Consider the following 20,160-nt stretch of genomic DNA (forward strand, 5'->3'; position numbering starts at 1 on the left):
AAGAACCCTTGCCCATCTAGAGCTCTCCAATCAGCAGGGGTCATAACCTGATAGCAGAGCTATAGTTAAGACCTAGCAGAGGGCATGTCACACCTCTGGAGAGAGACCACCGGTTCCCTGCAGAGAGCAAGGGTGCTTCTCTGCAGCATGCTGGCAAGGGACAGGATTTTCTACTTAGGCTGTGACTGCTTTCTAAAGGAAACAAATTGTAAGAAAACAAATTGTAAGCTGCTTTAAAAAATGGGATATTTCAATGGAATGGGAAAAAAAATGCTGGGAGGAGGAAGACAGCCTGATCACATGCCCTGTCAAATTTAGGTAACAGGCCTCTCCTGCAGTCATGTTCAGTGTTATGCAGAGAACACTCCAGGAGGTACCCCATTCTCTGTACTACAGCCATCTTTTTTTTTTTTTGAATGAGTAAAATTCAGGCTACAGTGTGTAGTAAAATTTATGATATCTTGTGGAGTGTGGTATCCCCTCTCTGCAACACACCGGCCATTTATTGTGCCAAGTGACATCATTGTCTATCTTGAGAATGGATAACCCAGATTCATATGCAAGAATTGTATTAACTTCATTTACTTTGTGGAGATAAGATGCACATTTTTAGGGACATAAGATATCCTCTCTTATATATTTTATGCTTTGCTTATATATATAAAAAATGTTTTCATTCAAGTTTGTATCTGCAATATATTGTATATTTCTAAAGAAGCCATATTAATTGTATTAATCTCTGTATCAAGGATTCATTATCTGATATAATGAGTTTTGTTTAGTACAATCAAAAACTCCTTTATGTCAGTCTAAACAAGTACAAAATACAAATACTGTGTGATGCAATTGTGTCTCACAACCCTCCTCTCCCAGCTCCCAGAGGGAGGGTTTCAGCAACAGATGCAGTGCTGTCAAAATAAAGAGCAGAGGGCAGGACTAGGTGTGGCCAAGTGATGACTGACAAGGTACAGACTTGTGGATAAAGGTGCCAATGCTGATAGCCAGGCTCCCTGCTACATTTTTTTTAACCCACTGTAATGCAAGCAAGAGCAATCTACATGGCAGTGGCAACTCTTCTGTGAATTCAGGGGCTGTGCATCATCCTTTACACACCATTAGACACAGCATTAGGTGGACTGCCCTGGGATTTGTGGGATTTTGCATGGGGACAAAGACAAAACTGTAAGTGCCAATGACCTTATAATTAAATGATGAAGCACATATTTGTTTTAATGGGAGGGCCATTGTTCTACCATAAATGCAGTCAATGAGCACAATCTCCCAAAGTGCCCTCATATCAACAGTCCTGCCTCAGAAAGTCTGTACCCATTGCTGTTACAGAGTGTGTGCAGGTGCTGGTGACATCAGGACAAAGAGAAGGGAGGGGGTGCGGGGAAGCTGCTCACCGAGCTCCGTCCGCTATGTAAAACATGGTGACTTTTTATTGTATTATGTGAGAGATAAAGTGAGCTTTTAGTTTAGAGGAACAGAAAAGTAAAAATTAAGAGAGAGCGCTAAGAACACATACTTATGCTGATTTACTAAAGGAGCTAAAACCTTCAAAGAAAGAATAATTTCAGGCATCAGCATGTTATACATATTTGCATTGGTCCAGCTTGGACCAATGTAACTATGGGTATGACGTACCTGGCCAATGCAAGCTGGAATTCATTAGACACCATTACTCCAGTGATCTCCGCTTGCTTCCAGGTCCCATGCTGAGTGGCTGCCCTGCTTCTCTGTGAATATAGGATGTCAGTTACTCAGCATGGGCGCCATTCAGAGAATACTTTGCACTTTCTGAATGAATGCAAAGTGTTCTCTTATTGGATGAGGTGGAGAGCATGATTTCACCATCTTTCCACCTTGTCCAATCAGAGAACACTTTGTATGCATTCAGTAAATTCGAAGCATTCTTTAAATAGTGCCTTTGCCAAGTGGCCAACCTCCTGTGTTCAGATTGCAGAAGAGCAGCCATTTGATGCGAGACCCAGAGGTGAGTGAAGATCACTAGAGTAGCGGTGTCTACTTTGACGACTCCCAGCTTTCTTTCAACCGTATTGGCCAGGTGGACCAATGTAACTATGTATAACATGCCGATGCCTGGAATTATTCTTTCATAAATTGCATAAAGACGCTTGACTCCTTTATTAAATGAGCTTCATTGTCTGCTCCCTCATAATTTAGTACGTCATTTAACTCAAATATTTTAATGGTAAATGATGGCAAACATTTTTTATTACCATTATTATTAATAGGTGTACATGGAAACATGACCTCTGTATTATATAAGCATTACATTTGCTATCATTTGGTTTATATAATACTGTTCTTTTAAATGAGCGCTGAAGTCCATCAATGAGAGCTGTGTCTGAGTCCTGGTGTGTTTATAATAGAAACAGTGACTTGTTTATGAAGAAACCCCACATCTGTTAGCAATGAATGAGGTTATCATTGGTCAGAGTCCAGACAGTACAAGACTTCTAAGAAAACAAATTAAAAGTTTCTTGTACATTTCACAACAGAGCTTAGAATGAGGATGAAAAATTAGCAAATACAAAAGGTTATTTAAGAATTATTTATGTAGGAAATGTGGATCATATAACTGATATAAATCAAGATCTGAGTATTGCGAACAGGCCTCCTGAGTAAGGCTCAGGGTTAATAGTCTGAGCTGATCTCTGGAAAGGACAACAAGGGTAGATGTTCAGGGCATAGATATGATATGGGAATAGGATCAAATAAAAAAAAAAATGAAATGAATAATGTTCCTTTAGATTGTGTACTTGCTATAACTGGTGTGGTCTTAATGAATATGATTGCAAAAAATATTGTATCTTGGCTAAAAGGAAGTGTGGTTACGTCATCAGATCAAATTTCTACTAAAGCCATCTACCTGCTGGTATTCTTATTTTCTGAATCCTAGTCAAAGATAATTAAAGATCAAAGTTTAAAGCAGGTAGATTAAAAAGCACTAGGTACAGCCTACAAAAGCTTTTAAAGCAGATTGTGAAACACTCAGACTAAAGGTGAATTAAGCAAACATTTTTACTTCAGCCAAATTCAAAAATGATCTTCATAGCATTGACAGTTTTACTTCAATGCTTAATAGAGTTACTTCATAGCATTATTAGGGCCCAAAGATGCGCAATATAAAATGTGTACCTTTACATTGCCTGCATGCACTATTCAAAAGGCCAGATCCCCAAAACAGTTCCTGGCCCCAAAACTTTACCATACAAGCAGCCTATAAGCGACAATGATAAATAGATTATTTATATTTTAACACTTTCTTCATCAATTGCTCTCCTAAAAAGGAGCCTCAGTACAACACATGCCTTCCAAATTTATTGGATGAGAAAGAAGGACGTCTTTTAGCACAAATTATGTAGATTAAGAACTTTTCCTTTATGTTTGCTTTTTCGCATACAAGCAACCGCACAGTGGCTAAATGAGTAGCATTTCTGCCTGGCCGTACCAGGGTCAATGGTTTGAATCCCAACCATGGCACTGCCTGCCTGGAGTTTGCATGTTCTCCCTGTTCCTGTGTGGGTTTCCTCACACACTCCAAAGACATGCTGGTAGGTTAATTTGCCCTAGTATATATATGTATGTGAGTTAGGGACCTTAGATTTTAAACTTGAGGGTTAGGGACTGATGTGAATGTGAAAAATATACAAATGTAAAACGATGTGTAAACTGACGGCGCTATATAAGTACCTGTAAAAAATGTAGTGTAAGACTTTTGGTAGGTAAACAATACATTTTGATTGCAAACCAATCATCATACCAAAAAAGAAAGACAGAGGGACTTGGTTGCAAAAGAGGGATCTTGAAATGAGGGCAAGTTGGGAGCTACTATCAAAACAACACTAGCTTGTCACTGTATTTCATAATTTCACATACTAAGCGATAGGAAAATGTACTTGACTAATGGGGTGTTATTTTCAGTTTGTTGAAGGGAACATCCTCTAATACAGTGTTAAGCCACCTGTGACTCCTGCCAACCAAAGTCTTCTATAACAGCAGCCAAATCATAAATTAGAGTGTATGCTAGTACTTTATGTCCAAAAAAAATGTTCTTGACCAAATTATATAATGCATTATCCTGTGTATAAGCTGCAAAAACATAATAGATATTAAGACCACAGCATGAATGTGCTCATATTAAATATATACTTTTTAGAAAATACTGCCTAATGTACAACCTTTTTTGTTTCTGTTTTGTGAACTGTGAACCTTGATGACTCTGGTTACGCCTGTTTATCAATGTGTCTTCTCTAAGAAATCTGATATGGGAGGTGAGATCATTTATTGTAGAATTTCCACCCACTGTTTCCTTTGTGGATACCAAGTGCAATCAAATAGTCGTGTGAATCAGTTTGTTATAATCATGGTCATCTAAAGTACTTCAGATAGAGACCCTTCACCTATTGGACTAGGTATCTGAAGGTAAATAACTGCAATGTAAGCTCCTGTTAGTACAGTACGTTTCGAGACTGTTCATCTGTTCATTAAAAAAGCACAAAAAGGTCCTGTAGAGATCAGTATTAAAGAATTTTCTGAACGGTTTGTTCTAAGGTTATCTGTTATAGTCAAGGAAGTTAATTAAAACCCAGGTTTAGGCAATAATTTAGGTTAGGATTTTCATTGTCATTATCCTGTTGATGTAGTATGACATGCCCTAAAAGAGGTGGGAAATCTCCCTGACAGGGACAAGTAAAGCAACAAAACACTTTTTCAGTAGAGTAAAGTAACTGTAGGAACATCTGTCATTTTTTTCCTGTTATCTGTGACTTCCTACTCTGGTGATGCCCATTCCCCTAACTTTTTGTCATTGTGTCTCAAGCCACCTGATAGCCACTATCATTACCTACAGTTTCCACGTAACTGAATTTTTCCCCGGGGATAGATTTATTTCCAGAAAGAACAGTGAGCAGCACAGTAGTGACAGCTCCAAATTTCATGAGATTAGCAGTCATAGGCACAGTGCTTTGCACGATCTCACACTGTAGATATATTGTATAAAGCTGTGAGGCTACAGAACAGGAGTGCCTAGGCAAATTCAAGACATTGGGAAATTTTAAAGGGCTTACATGTATGTGAATCGTACTCCTGTAGTTAGCGTCCTGTTGCTAATAGCATTTGTTATGATATGATACAGAAGCAAACTGAATACAGCAGTCTTTTGTTTGATATATATATAATATATATATATATACACTAATACACACACGCATGCATACTTACATAGAATATATTTAAGCATTCTATTGTTCGGAGACATGGCAGGCAGGACTAATCCTTCTGCCGCATATAATTAGTAAACAGTGTCCCTCTCTGACCCCGGGCCCCCTGCTGAATTGATGGGGCCCGTGGCCAGCGAGGGGACTATTTAAAGCAGACATTCACCTCATCACCCATGTACCATTATTTCACAATAAAGTATGCTGTGTGCTGGACTGCATACACTTCTGACTTCTGCACTCTACACATTACATACTCCTGACAAACACACTCCACATTACATACTCCTGACTCCTGCACTTTGTACATTACACACTCTTGACCCCTGAACTTACATACAACTGATTCCTGTGTGCTACATACTCTAAACCCCTGCACTATGTACATCACGTATATCTGACCCCTGTAATCTGTGCATTAGTGACTGCTGACCACTGCATTGACTTCTGCTTTCAACCCCTGCACTGTACCTCAACTTTAAGCCCCTCCCACTGTGCACATTTTTTTCAGCACCCACTATTCCACCTCTTTGTTCACTTCCAGGAGCCCAAGGTGGAGGGGTGTCAGGTAGCCTGGAAACATTACTCAGGAGCTCAAGAGTCAAGCTATTCAGGTTACAAACCTGACTACTACTATTATAAATCTCTGGATGTTGTCTATTATTTTTGATAATTACAGTATGCACCTAAAGGTGGAGTTTTTCACTTTATATACACTGTGTGTTTCCTGTGTAGTGGATCGCTGTAGCAATTATGCTTTATTATTACTCTTATCTCATGGCAATCTATGGACAGCTATGTACACAAATCAAAAACAGAAAACAATATACTTTATAGATGGCTTGGACTGTAATACTCTTGACAATTAGCCTACAACAACCTGCTTTCTCTGATATACAGATGGCATCTACAGGGATAAATAACAGTTCCGTATATGAGATATACTAGTGAAATTGTAGCATAGACATAAGAACAAATGTAAAACATTTTGTTGGATGTTACTGAGGTAAAAATTGCAATTTTAAACTCAATTCAATACACTATAAAATATGCAGTACTTTCATTTCAAATAGTTTGAAAGTTGAGAGAAGACTAATTGGCTATTTTGTACCTTTCCCATAGCAGTATCCTCTATACTCAAGTATCTTGCAGGTAAACAGGTAGAAACAGGAATGAGATGATCTTGTGAAGCGAGCTGTTCATTCTTAAACAAAGGCAACCAGGCAAACCCAACTGTAGTAAAAGAAGACCAGATAACATTACTGTGCAGGTTATACACGGCCCACTTAATGGTCACGCTCACTTATGGGGGTTAATGGAATGACAATGGTAAACCCTTTGTGAATCAAAGTATCCACTTCTATATGAAACACATAGCAGTAGGAAATGGTTACAATGTGCAGAAGTTGAATGTAATCCTTCTAAAGATACCTGGAGTTTCCAGAGCCTCTTTCTTTTTGGCATTAGCTTTTGCATTTATGTCACAGGTGACGTGATGAAATGAAAACAGAATGTGATGTTTCTCATGGAGTTGGGTGGGGAGCTCAATTTTCACCTGAAATGTAAAATATTACACCTCTCCTTAGATTAGACCAGACACCTAGATATCTTGTATGCATAAGATCAATACAAAGAAAAATAGCTTTTGGAACTAGTCTCTGGGATATGTAGAGGTCATAGAAACACTAAATACACATTTCACAATTCCAAGAAAATGCAATCTGTACAAATAATACACACCGTTGCAATTGTACAAATGTAGTATTATGATCACACAGACCAGAAACCCAATCAAACCTGCAATACCTTTGCTTGTATGTCTATATATATATATATATATATATATATATATATATTGCTTATGCAGAGGTGAGGTTATATTTAATATCCATATAAATAAATATAAATGAAATATTAAAACCTACTTAGTTAATAAATTCACTTTATAGAAAATATTTTAACTAGACTGCATACTACAGTTTCCTTAGGCATGATTTCCATGTTAAAACAGACAGCTACTAAAAAATTACTGTGGTGGCATGCCTGTTTAGACAAATGCATCCCTGTTTAGACCACTAATAATATAAATGTATTGTTATAATGTTAGAATACATTTCATATATTTCACCATACAAGCTAAAGCACAGTTATATACAGTATAATATATATATATATATATATATATATATATATCATACTGTATATGTATATTTATATACTCCTGGCATGCCACTAGTGATCAGTCACTGTAACACTGTAATGGGCTACCTTACTTGCCAAATAGTAAAGTGTACAATGGGTGGTCAAATGCACTGACTTGTTAAAGTTGGCATTTTTATAGAAGAGTATACTGTATTTTGGAGCTCCTAAACATTTCAGCAAGAAAGCTGGAGCCTTATTCAAGTACCTAGAAGTGACCACTTTCACATGGATTTAAAGATTTAGATTATTGACTGACTGCTTTAAGCATAGAGTTAGTCAGCATAGTCTGAACTTTAAGTGAAAAAACCCCGGCACTTCTGCCTACCCACAGCCTTAAATTCATCAGAAAGAACTCTAAAATATATATGTGTTTTTAGAGAATCTCTTGGATACCAAAGTGGTCAGTTGGCTGTTGATTTTAATACTTTGATCATTAAAAATTTAACAACACAAGAGGTGCACGTCCCTGTTTTTCTCGTTTGTCAGTTGCATTGGCAGCCTTTTCTCTCAGGCAGAAAGGTATTTCAGACAGGCAGCCTTAATAGCTGTGACAGGTTCTTTTTTATATGAGGATTGCCATGTTATTTGCATACACTTTAATTATAAGTCTATTGTTTTTAGCGTCTGAATGGCTTATTATTGTTAAAAAAAACAGCAGGCAAAATAAAAGTAAAGCTGTAAAAAATATATGGATAATAAAATACTGTGACGTGCAATGATTTATAACAATTGCAGAAAATCAGCCTTAAATATGTACAGATTTCTGTGGTATGTGAAAATGTACCTCTCTTTCCATTGCAGACACTGGAAAATGCTATTCTGGAAATTGGCCTAATCTTTTATATATGGAAAAAACTGCCAAAAAAGCTTGGACAGTGCTACGGAGGGGTCTTGGCGGGAATCTCTTAACCTGGCAGCTGATTTATGAAAAAAGACTGTGTGGTTATTAAACCATTTTATAGCAGAGCTGGTAAAATCTCCTTTGCTTTTTTACACAGAAACAGATGAGTGGACAGTAAAATTAGAAATGAAAGCACACAAGGCTTTATTTAGTATTATGGGGCAAAAAGCAAAGACACACATTTATACATAGCAACTGTATAGTAAGCAGCTTTCATTTGTCTGGCTATTTTAAACTACTAAGGCAATATCTGATGATTGCTATTAATTGTTGTATATTATCATTACAGATACTAGCTATATATTAAAACATAAACTCTGTGTATATACAATATGTGTCAAGGTAATGTATATTATATTTTTATATGTGTGCAAGCATGTATGACTGTTGTAGGGACATTATATAGTAAGTTCCTCTGTAGCAGAGACTGATGACTCCATGCCAGGAGTATATAAATATACAAGTGTTCTTGGTACATTTTAGTTCTATTTAAGGAATATATAAACTGATATCATAAATACTGCACCTATAGAACGTGAACAAACTCCATATACAGTGTGTAATGGATGTCATGCAGTTCTTATAACCACTGGTCAGGATTTCAGAGGGACCCTTTTAAAAGACCTTATCTGGGCAACAGTTTATGTTTATCAGTTTTTGTTCCATGTACACATACTCTATATATCCTCTTGTCATGGTATCAATTGATCAGTCTGTTTCATCAAGAACTTTCTGAACACATACAGTATGTTATGCAAGCATAGGCACTCATTTTCTCTGGTGCTTGCTACATTTCATCATTCACTTCCTCATTTTCTCTAGTTTCACCCTTTTTGGCATCAATTGTATAATCATCCTGATCTGATGTAAGCAGCACCAAAGGGCATTTTGTTGTACCACACCAGTAAGGCATTTTAATTGGGGTCTAGTCTCCCTAATCACCTTAAAGCCCTTCCCTATCCTAAATACTTAGCTCCATAAAAGCTCTCGTATTATCCCCCTAATGGACCACTTTTTCTTCTGGTCCCTCTGTGGCAGTTGTAACATGTGATGGCAGCAAAGCTATCAAACAGTGGTTTAGTCTCAGTGACTGACTCATTAGTTTCAACTTCTGAGTACATTAGAGAAAGGCATCAGTAATTTACTAAATACCTGATTAAAAATGGTGGTATAGAGTTATTATAAATAAATACATGATTGCCTTATTTTGTTACACCACAAACCCTTTATGGCTTGTAATGGCTTTCCAGTAAATACATGAATAAATCTGTACTCTTCAACCATATTTCTATAAATGCCTTCAAACATCAGCTTCCATAAGAAATAAGACAATAAGAAAATGTCAGCTAATTTCTAAAATACACTCAGCAGATGATCTCCTTGACTAATTATGTGGAACGCCATTAGTGTTGAAATTAATATTACTGGCTTGAAGACCTACACAGTAAAGCTTGATGTTCTTTTCTCATCATGGACTGACTGTAGAGATCTAATTTCCTGAGGTGACCTTAGAGGTCACATGAATGGGTTTGTAGCTTGCTGGAAGAGCAAAAGGAAGCTACCCCTGTGTAGCACTGCATGTCAATAGGCAAGCCCTTTCTTAAAGTCAGCGTCTCTCTTGTTCTCACTAGAGATATGCTTGTATTTGTTCATGGCAGCATCTTTTTGGCCAGTCTATCTACAGTAATGCAGTGTTTTTCATTTTAAAGCAGTCTCTTTTTTGTCTCTAAAGTGCATCTCACTTTCTGCAAGACAACCTTTTTCTACAAAGCAAACTTCAGAGACTGAGGCACCACACCCTAAGGTGCTACTCAAATATTCAAAAGAAGTTTATTGATTAGGTGTAGTAGCGAATGCATTTCGGAGGCTGAAACTGTCCCCTTCTTCAAGGCCTAAAAAAAGGTAGAGTTGAAGATCTGGAAATGTAGAGGTATCTGGTGATTTAGCTGGTGATTATGTAGACTGCATCACAGTGCTGTTGATCCACTGGTTTGAGAAACCACAAAGCAGACCTTCTAGAACAGTTTTAGTCTTAGTAAGTGCCCACTTGTCAACATGGTGCTCTTCAAATGCAACTTACTCACCACCCTAAATATAACTTTCCAGGCCAGGGAGAGCAGCCTGTCAAAATGTTGCAGTTACTCCCCTGGCCAACACAGCTACTTTCCTTTGTCAACTTTTCATAAATGAACTGTGCTGTGACCTGATGCTACAACTCCACTTATCAGGCTTGTTATTTAAGGTGCCCAATGGAGGTTTATCTGCATACATGGACCACCATTGGCATCAGTCCATGTATTCTGGTTTAACATCATTGGTTATGTTCTTTCAGTTTACAGCACACTGAGATATGCAGATGCATCAAAAGCCCTGATCTTTGCATATTTCTGCAGCATTTGAGAACATTTTTAACAATTCTGTATAAACACAAGCTGCTAAATATGTGATACTGACTGACCTCATCATAAAAGTCTGGGTTCTGAGAGTGGTGAAGAATAGTGGTATAGGCTGCTGTGGTAAACAATGGGCCACCAGGTTTCCCATAAATACACTGTAGAAAGAAAAACACAGCAACAAATATAATGTCATAAATGTGATCATTCATGAAACAGCCAGATAAACTTAAAAAACAAATGAGCTTGCATACTCTCGTTATAGTCAGTGATGTGTCTATGAGGCAGCATATGTCTATATTTTCCATAAAGCAAATATTTTACTATGTTCGAACTTTGTGCTCAGGAGATATTGCACTGTTGGAGATATACAGGCTCACTCCATGCAGAATCCAGAAGAAGAATCCTTTCAGGCAGGGGTCAGCAACCCGTAAATCGCCATCTACCAGTAGACTGGGGCCAGGAGAATGATAGATCTCAGTCTGGGATTGCTGACCTTCCATACCAGAGCATAAAACTGAGTGCAATGCAGAATAGCTACTTGTAAAGTTGGAGCTGTAGTAGGGAGCAAGAGCTGCATAAACCAGTGTGGAGTGATACACACTGCACTCCACCTCTTATCCCGGCTAGCGGTCGCCAGAGTAGTGCCAGCAGCAGGAAAGAAGAGCTCTTCAGGTCAGTGTGAAGCAATACACTGGGTATATTCATATAGGGCTGCTTTCACACTGATTTGCTGCAGCTTACCTACACTGCGGGTGCACTGCAGTGTACTTGCAACTTTCCTGTGGGTTTGCTGCTCTTAGCCATAAAACTGTATTATATCCTGCAGGTGTGGCGCTCTTTCTGAAAGTGCACCAAAACTCCTGAACACAGGAGTTTTGGTGTGCTTTCAGAAAGTGCACCACACCTTCAGGATGTAATAGAAGTCTATAGCAAAGCTCTAGAAAGTCACAGATGCGCTGTGCTGCACCCACAGTGCAGGTAAACTGCAGCACATCAGTGTGAAAGCCACCTTATAGGGAGCTTAGTAAAGTAAGAGTTCATTTACATTTGTCTGGGGGGATGGTAAAACCTCATAGTTAAATATGTTTTTACCACCTCTGCCCCAACCATACCCCCTTTAGCTACAGTGACCAGGGGTTTATACATGTCACAGCTGCAGCAGGAGTTATACACCCTGTTATGGTTGGTGGGTATAGCACCTGTCAAGCATGATACATTCAAGTGAATGAGTCTTCTCTACAAGTGCCCTGCAACCAGGAGCGGACTGACAACTCATGGGGCCCCAGGGCAATAGGGGATCATGGGGCCCCTGTGTCCTTGCCCAAACTCAAAAAAGCCTATGAAAAAGGTACCAGGGGCATCTCATTGGGCCCCCTCCTGACCCTGGGTCCTCGGGCAGTGCCCGAGTTTCCAAATGGTCAGTCCTCCCCTGTCTGCCACCTTATGCAGTACAGCAAATAAGGGGTTAAAGCAGGCAGAGTTGTGTTGCTTTCTCACCATCTGCTTTAAACCTTTAGACCCCACAGAAGCATGCAATTGCAGGATGCTTGCAGAGTGGCCCCTTTTACTTGAATGGGTTGCGATTGGCTACCACCAAAACCAACAGGGGATTTAAAAAAACTTTAAAGATTTTTAATGCAAAAAACCACAATATATCACCCAATTTTTTAGTAAAATATAAACGATGGTGTTACGCCTACTAAAGAGATACCAAGCACATCATGCTGTAAAGTTGCACATTGCTCGTGCTCGTGGCGCCAAATCTCAATAGGCAATGCTTTGTAAAAATGTAAACATCCCTTGTAATAGGACTAAGGCATGACAGGTCCTCTTTATAGAGAGATCTGGGGTCTATAAGACCCTGAATCTCTCCGATACGCTGTAAAGCATTAGATTGAAAAAAATCTCTGCTTTCCAGCAAAAAAATAGCAGTGTTTACATCTGCCAGAGCCAGAAGTGACATCGCTTCCGGCTTCCCAGGGTCAAAGAGATGGCCGGGGACGATCTGATCGATCTGGACAATCACATGGGAGAGCATGCAGAAGCACTGTTGGACATCCCCTCCCGCCGCCTGTAAGCAATCCAGTGGCTAATGAGCCACTATAAAGGATTTTACACAGGAGGGAATAGCTGGCTGAGAAAAAAGATATCTGGCTGATGCTTGTAGCTGTAAGCATCATCCAGATATCTCCACTGAAACCCTAATACGTCATATGACATCCTATGGGCGGCAAGTGGATAAACAACATTTGGAGAGCTCAAAAAAACTATAAATATAAGCCATTTTTTCACACTGGAAATTATATTTTCTCGATTAATGTTAAATATCTGGAGAAAACCACTTTGCTACAATGTCGTATTTTTCTAAATGAAAGCATATATCTTTATCCACATAAATACAACTTTAAAATGCAAACTGCAGCACTATAAAACAAATTTGCAATAAATAAAATGAGTGCAACAAAAAGTACATACTTAGTGCAAAGTATACAAATGAAGACAGTCAGGGGTGGACTGACAACTCATGGGGCCCCTGGGCAATAGGGGATCATGGGGCCCCTGTGTCCTTGCCCACACTCAAAGCACACAAAAAAAGCCTCTTAAAAAGGTGCCAGGGGCATTTCATGGGACCCCCCACTGACCCTGGGCCCTCGGGCAATGCCCGAGTGCTCAAATGGTCAGTCTGCCCCTGAAGACAATATATCATTACAAACACACAATGTGGCAGATTTACTAAAACGGAAGTGTGTAAAATCTGGTACAGCTCTGCAAAGAAACCAGTCAGATTCCAAGTTTTATTCTCAAAGCCTAATTGAAGAAGGTGAAGATAGAAGCTGATTGGCTACCATGCACAGCTGCACCAGAGTGCTCCAGTTTTATGTAATCTCCCCCAATGTTTGAAAATACTATAGACCAACCAAAAATAATGTGTACAAATAAAGTGCAAACATGAACTCCAGAATGGTTGCGAGATTTCTATTAGCGCAAAGTCCTTGTATGGAAATTTGATCTGAATGGACTTCACATTTGCACTTTATTTGTACACTATCACTTAATTTATGCTTGGCATATAGTAGTTCACACATTGTGTGTTTGGAAAAAATACTAAATTGTCTTAATTTGTCTACTTTGCACTAAGTGTGTACTTTTTGTTGCACTCATATGCACTAATATGGATTACTGTACATTTGTTTTGTAGCACCACACTTTACATTTTATTATTGGTACAGTGTCTCATGTATAAGGATATACTGTAGCCTGCTTTGCTACATGCTGAAGCTTCTAACACCTAAGAGTGGATTGTATATTTTTGTATATTGGATATAAATACAACTGTCTTCATTTTTCCATTTTTTAAAAATTAATTTAATACATTTTTTCACAAATCCATAAGATCATTTTGGATAAAGGTCCAGGGCAAAATATCTACATGGTAAGGCATCTCATGTAAAAGCATAGTTAATAGGTCTCCACAGGCAGCAGGAAATGTAATCTGAGAGTCCAGAAGTAGTAAGCAGAATAGCAAAAAACTAATTACAGACAAACTGTGATAAAAACCTGACCAATGTTCTAAACCTTCCATGGACTATAAAAAAATAGCATTTAAGTGATCATGGTACACTGACTGGCCATTGCCCTTACTAAGGGATCATTGCTCCCAACAAGGCATGTGATACTATGATCACAAACATCAAGTGCATATTCAGGATCACACAACCATAGACAAAAGGGTGATATGCATCTCTTCTGTAGGTCTACTATTAGCAGATATAATAATGGCTTCTCTCATAGCTAAAGTAACCAAAGTTAAAGAAGAACCTAAAAGAAGGCACCTAGGGGGCCCTGAACATATTTAATTTTAGTCTACTAAGTACCCCAGAGCCAAGAACTCTCAATAAGCAAATATGGACTATCTGGCAAACGTTTCAGAACTGATTTCCTCCTATCTAATGGTCAAAGAATTGCAGAAAAGGTGTGCCAGAGGCCTCAGGCTCAAGGAATCTAGGGACATTTTGGCTAAAGCAATGCAAGCACCTTGATTTTGACATTCTCCAGTGTCAGAAGTGCTTATTATCACCTTTCCCCCACATAGGATGTGTCGAATTAGCCTGATTCACATGTACTAAAAAATGTGCCATTTATCATACAATATATTTTGGTTAACAGAAAATAACAAACAGGACTTTTTTTTCAACAGGTCACCTTTAAGGGTTGACTTCCTTCTTCATCAGAGCTCCTAAACTCAATACACACCATTATGTTCCTTGCCTGCAAGATAAATGATGAATGCTTTAATTTGGTATAGATGTGAAGGAAATAGATCCCTGCAATAACTGCAAAAAATCCAATCCCATGACTCAGTTTTGTTTCTTTAAAAGACAGAATACAATTATTTCAAAATGTGTTCAGAGAGCAAGAGTGTAATTCATGAACATTCATGCACATTACATTCCCTAATTTTCTGATATAGGGCTGGTCATGATCATAGATGGTCAGATGTCTCATTAATAATGGGCATCAAGAGAACTGCCCAAATGTAATCACATCATATCTTGGGACAGCCAGAATGTTCTATCCAACTTGGCTGACATGTGAACGTGTCATTAAGCTGAAATACTTATTTCTCTTCACTCATAGAAAAGGAAATAATTGTCACCTACTTGCATAATGGAAACAAAGAAACTGGAAAATCTCCATTTGCAATCATGAACAATTGAGAATATTCATACCATATTTTTGCTTTATGACAAATATGATAAATTGAAAAAACTTTCTATCAACAATATGTAAGCATGCATTTTTTACAATGTGAAAGCCAACTGTTCCAAACGCATTGGTATTTCTGAGTACCCGTATTTATTCGAGTATAACGCGCAAAATTTTCTACCAAAAAAAGAAATCAAAGTTTGGGTGCGCGTTATAAACGAGGGCTGGGGTGGGGTGACGCAGTGGCGGCCGATCCATTGAGGGCGCAGGCGCTCACTGTACGCGAGGGCGAAGAAAAAAAAACTTCCCCTGTGCCGGCCCCGCCCCTTTAAGGGGCGGAGAAAACAGGGGATCGTTTTTTTTTTTCTACGTCCCCTCGTCGCGTACAGTGGGCGGCCCGAACTGGCGAGATGCACTGGTGGGGTGACGCAGTGGCGGCCGGTCCATTGAGGGCGCAGGTGCTCACTGTACACGAGGGCGAAGAAAAAAAAACGTCCCCTGTGCCGGCCCCGCCCCTTTAAGGGGCGGCGAAAACAGGGGATCGTTTTTTTTTTTCTATGTCCCCTCGTCGCGTACAGTGGGCGGCCCGAACTGGCGAGATACACTGGGGGTGAGAATTCTTATCCGCTGTAACATATGGTCGCCTCTTCATTTCCTTTCCTCGCCTTGCCCACACGTTACGGTAAGCATTGCTGTTTTGCACAATTCAGTGTTCTTCATATTTTTGGTTCTTCAAAAAGTGAAACAAAATTTTATACCGATTTTTAATCGAAAATTAGGGGTGCGCATTATACACGTGTGCGCGTTATACTCGAATAAATACGGTAATTGAACCATTTAATGAGCCATTAGAGCATCATGAAAACTTTGGCTAGCCATGAGTAGCCACCTGTGCACAGATCTTTTTCAGTCTGTTGGGCACCACCAGCACAGAACAGGCTGTTCTGATCAGCGAAGTGAGGTGCCACATCAGTGACTACGGTGATGGATGAAGTCCAAAGGGGCATGCTTTCAGGTCATGTTCTTTTAGATATATAAATGACAAAAGGTCTTTCCTAGGATACATGTATTTCTGGGTAATTATCATTTACACCTATAACCTTGTGTAAGAAAACATTAAATGGGATTTTGTTGACAGGAGACAACCATCTAATACAGATAGCTTTGACCATATTAAATTAGTATTAAAGCCAAAAGCAAACAGTTATTGCATTGCTCCTTACCAATTCTTAAGACAGCCATAGATGGTTTAAATCTTGGCCAGTTCAGCAGGGACCAGCCAAGATTCAATCCATTTATGGGCAGTTTGATTTACTAATGTCGATCCATCGATTGACCGCTCCCTGTGCATTCCTGGCAGGAGAACACAATAGCTCCACGGGAAGGATTCCCCATCAACACTGACTGTGTTGACAAGGGAATTGAGTGATTTTCACGGGTTGCAGGAAAGAAAACTGCATAATCTATGGCCTGCATTAGATGTGATGGCTGTATGTTTTCTTTTTAGGGTTTCCTTTCTCTTATCTTCACCTAAGGATACAGCCAGTAGGTCACCAGCAATTGTAGAAGTTTAGAGTGTTGAGACAAACCATTTACCACTGACAGGAATGTTTGCAATGGTCAGCTTTTATTATTTATGTAAACCTTTATCCAAAAAAAAAACAAAAACAAAAAAAAACTGTTGCTGTAAATGCATGTACTGTATAACTGCAGTATGAGCTGGAGTTTGGCTTCAATTTGTTAGTATACCTAAATCTCCTAGTACATCTATCACTCCCTTACCCCCAAGCTGACAATGCTGCTTCCCAAAGGAGCCCCTTTGCTCCTCCATCCAGAGTGGGGGTACTCTAATACAGAAGGTGTGTTCCTGGCCAGATCACCAGGTGAAAACAGAGGGACAAAAGCCTAAAATAACAAAATTAATACAACCACCACATCTTATGATTGGTAAGTTGCAATATATTACATTTTGTGGTTTTTGATTTAATAACGCTTTAACTACATTTTAAGCAACATACTGTAGTTCTGAAAAAGAAAGGACATACATTTTACCAAATGCCCATTATACATAATCTGAGAAAAACAGATATCTGGCTACATTGGATTTTAAACACTTAAAGCAATATTGTACCTAAAAAAGTCAAGCTTTAAAAGTACAATAAATATACTTATCAGTTCATCAGTTGGTGAATAATGGGATCATTGTTCTCTTCCAAAGCTAGACCTGCCAGTAGAATCTTCAGCATCTGACATTGCTGGGTGCATCATATACTTGAGTCTCCCTGCTGCTTTTGGCGACAACTACATAACTTTTTCCTTTATAGCTGCAGAGACACACTAGTGACGCAACAGCCAGCAGGTGGAACCACAGCATGCAGCAGGAAGACTCAGGGATTCAACACAACAAGAAGTGTGCTAAAGATTCTAATTGTGGGGGCAGCTCTGCAAGTGAGCAAAGATTTCTTTTTCGCCAGCAGTGTGAATGGCACTTATTACTTTTAAAGTCTGTCTCTTTTTGGCTTTTTTGGTGACAGATTCAGTTTAATGAAAGTTTAACACAAATATGGGCAATTCACACATTTGAATTGGTCAATGGTATAGCCCATCCATTAGAATAACAAAAGAGAGACAGGAGGGAGCATTGTAGGAAAAACACAAATTAGAATATAACTTCAGCTGTCTGTATGTGTTTCCCAGTTTGTGACATTTTTACTTTAAAACAGACTTTCACTATGTACTACTAAGTTTAAGAATCACTCTAATGTATCATGGCCTAGACAAATCCACACATGGCATCCTACCTTGTTAAAGCATTTCTGGCTGTCAAACTTCAGGTGTTTGGGGTAAATGTATATTTGGTTCTTGTAAGATCTGTAAGGCTGACAGTATTTGGTTGATGACTGTACAAATTCTTCAACTTCCACAGTGGGCAAACATTTCTCTGGTTCACTAAATGGCTTAATTGGAACTAAAGATGAGGTAAGACAATCTGGAAAACAGTGATACAAATCATAGTGGGGTGTATGCCAGCTTCAAAGCATCTCACAGATCAACTGCCAACACTGTCACACAAGGCTTCATTTATCATGGTTTGAAATAAGAACCACCTGTCTTGGCACAGAGTAATGAAACAAATTCAGACCTGTACTGGAAACATCATTTGGAGAATGAAAGTCTGCATATGATTGGATTCTCAAACCTATCATTTTACAGTTTCAGATAGAAAGCTGAGTCTTACATACATAAAATGCACATTCCACACACATGCTATATGCACATATTAAACAAACAGCACATTTAGAATCACTATTCACTCAGCCATAAAGCATTTTATACTGCATGGTATTTATAAAACAAAGATGATAAAGAAAATGTATTGTTGCCAACTGAAACCAATCAGTTTTAAATTGTCATTTCTGCAGTACAAGCTGAAATTTAAACAGATGTTCTGATTGATTTCTATGGGCAAAATAAACTTTCCCAATGAGGTAGGGGGAACAATGCACCAATATGACTAAAGCCCACCTAGGCTGAAACACATCAATATTTGTTCATTGTTAAGAAGATTTTATGCAGATGGCATGGGTAGTTGCTAACCTTCTTTTGGAAGATTGTTTGACAGTGCATGTGGCTGTGGTCTGTGCACAGGTGTGCAAGGTTGCGGCAACCACTTTCATTTTACAAACCTGCCCAGTGACATGATTTTTATGCATAAGTCCCATTATGGCTGATGTCAAGTATTTGTTGATAATAGAGCTCCATAAATTTTTTTTAAATGCATGTTTAAAGGATAAGTACATCTTTGGAACATGTTACGTGTTCCACCCGTTTTTAGGGTGGAATAGGTAACATGTTCCCATTGCTGCAGCCGCACCCGGTCTCCCTCCCACCTGTGACAGATAGTACGGGGAAAAGTTTCTTCATACTAGCTGTCAAACTTGAAAACAGCCTGAATGAATGAATTGCAAGCCCCAACAGCCTTAGTGGTCGTGGGCTTGTAGTTTTCAATTAACTACCATGGCGCTGTGGAGCGCCGTGGTAGTTCATTGAAGCTTCCTGTCAGAATCTCTGCTTGCTTGTACATCCCATATGGCAAGCAGATATTCTGACAGGTCCTGCATGGTATCAGAGATCTACTGATCATCAGTGCAATGTTTTCCAGGCTCCTTTGGACAAAAATAATAAATGCACATTTTTTTACCTGCCAAAAATGTGCATTTAATATTTTTGTCCAAAAGGTGAACTTAGCCTTGAATTCTAGGGACATTATGTTTAGATGGGATATCCGCCATATAGGGCGTGCTTTGTATTGAGTCCTACAACTCATAAACTTGCACTGCAAGAAAGAGTAGTAAAACACAATCATAGTGTAGCCTTCATATACAACAAGAAATGATGGCTTTCCCAATGCACATATCTAATTATGCGTAATACACAGGAACAGGGTTTATAAAGCATTTGAACATATTTATGATTATATGAAAGCAAAATATTGAAGATATTACAAATTCTATGTAAGTTTCTAGACCTAGAGGAATCACATTACCTAATTAAGAGAAACATAATTAAACTGAAACATATTCCACATATCACCTACACACTTTATGTAAAAATATTTAAGTGCATAATAAGGGGACAAAAACAGACATATTGCCTTTACCTGGATTAAAGGTAATTTATTTTATCTTTATAATAGTTAGATGTGAAA

General features: G+C 38.7%; 1 protein-coding gene across 4 annotated transcripts in view; it reads right to left on the reverse strand.

Annotated features, from left to right (window-relative positions):
• Positions 1–20,160, reverse strand: part of DOCK10 (dedicator of cytokinesis 10) — a 385,846-nt gene that overhangs the window by 121,785 nt on the left and 243,901 nt on the right. For all 4 annotated transcript variants that reach the window (XM_089672577.1, XM_089672576.1, XM_089672575.1 and 1 more), the window contains exons 17-21: positions 18,254–18,441; positions 14,949–15,014; positions 10,808–10,900; positions 6,678–6,801; positions 6,358–6,479 (exon numbers count right to left, since the gene is read on the reverse strand). In XM_089672577.1, coding sequence (XP_089528703.1) covers positions 6,358–6,479; positions 6,678–6,801; positions 10,808–10,900; positions 14,949–15,014; positions 18,254–18,441 — 593 coding nt within the window. The remainder of the gene's footprint in view (positions 1–6,357; positions 6,480–6,677; positions 6,802–10,807; positions 10,901–14,948; positions 15,015–18,253; positions 18,442–20,160) is intronic.

The sequence above is a fragment of the Staurois parvus genome, unplaced genomic scaffold, assembly GCF_062004578.1.
Source record: "Staurois parvus isolate SC_StPar_1 unplaced genomic scaffold, SC_StPar_1.0 ptg000131l, whole genome shotgun sequence".
Lineage (NCBI taxonomy): Eukaryota > Metazoa > Chordata > Amphibia > Anura > Ranidae > Staurois > Staurois parvus.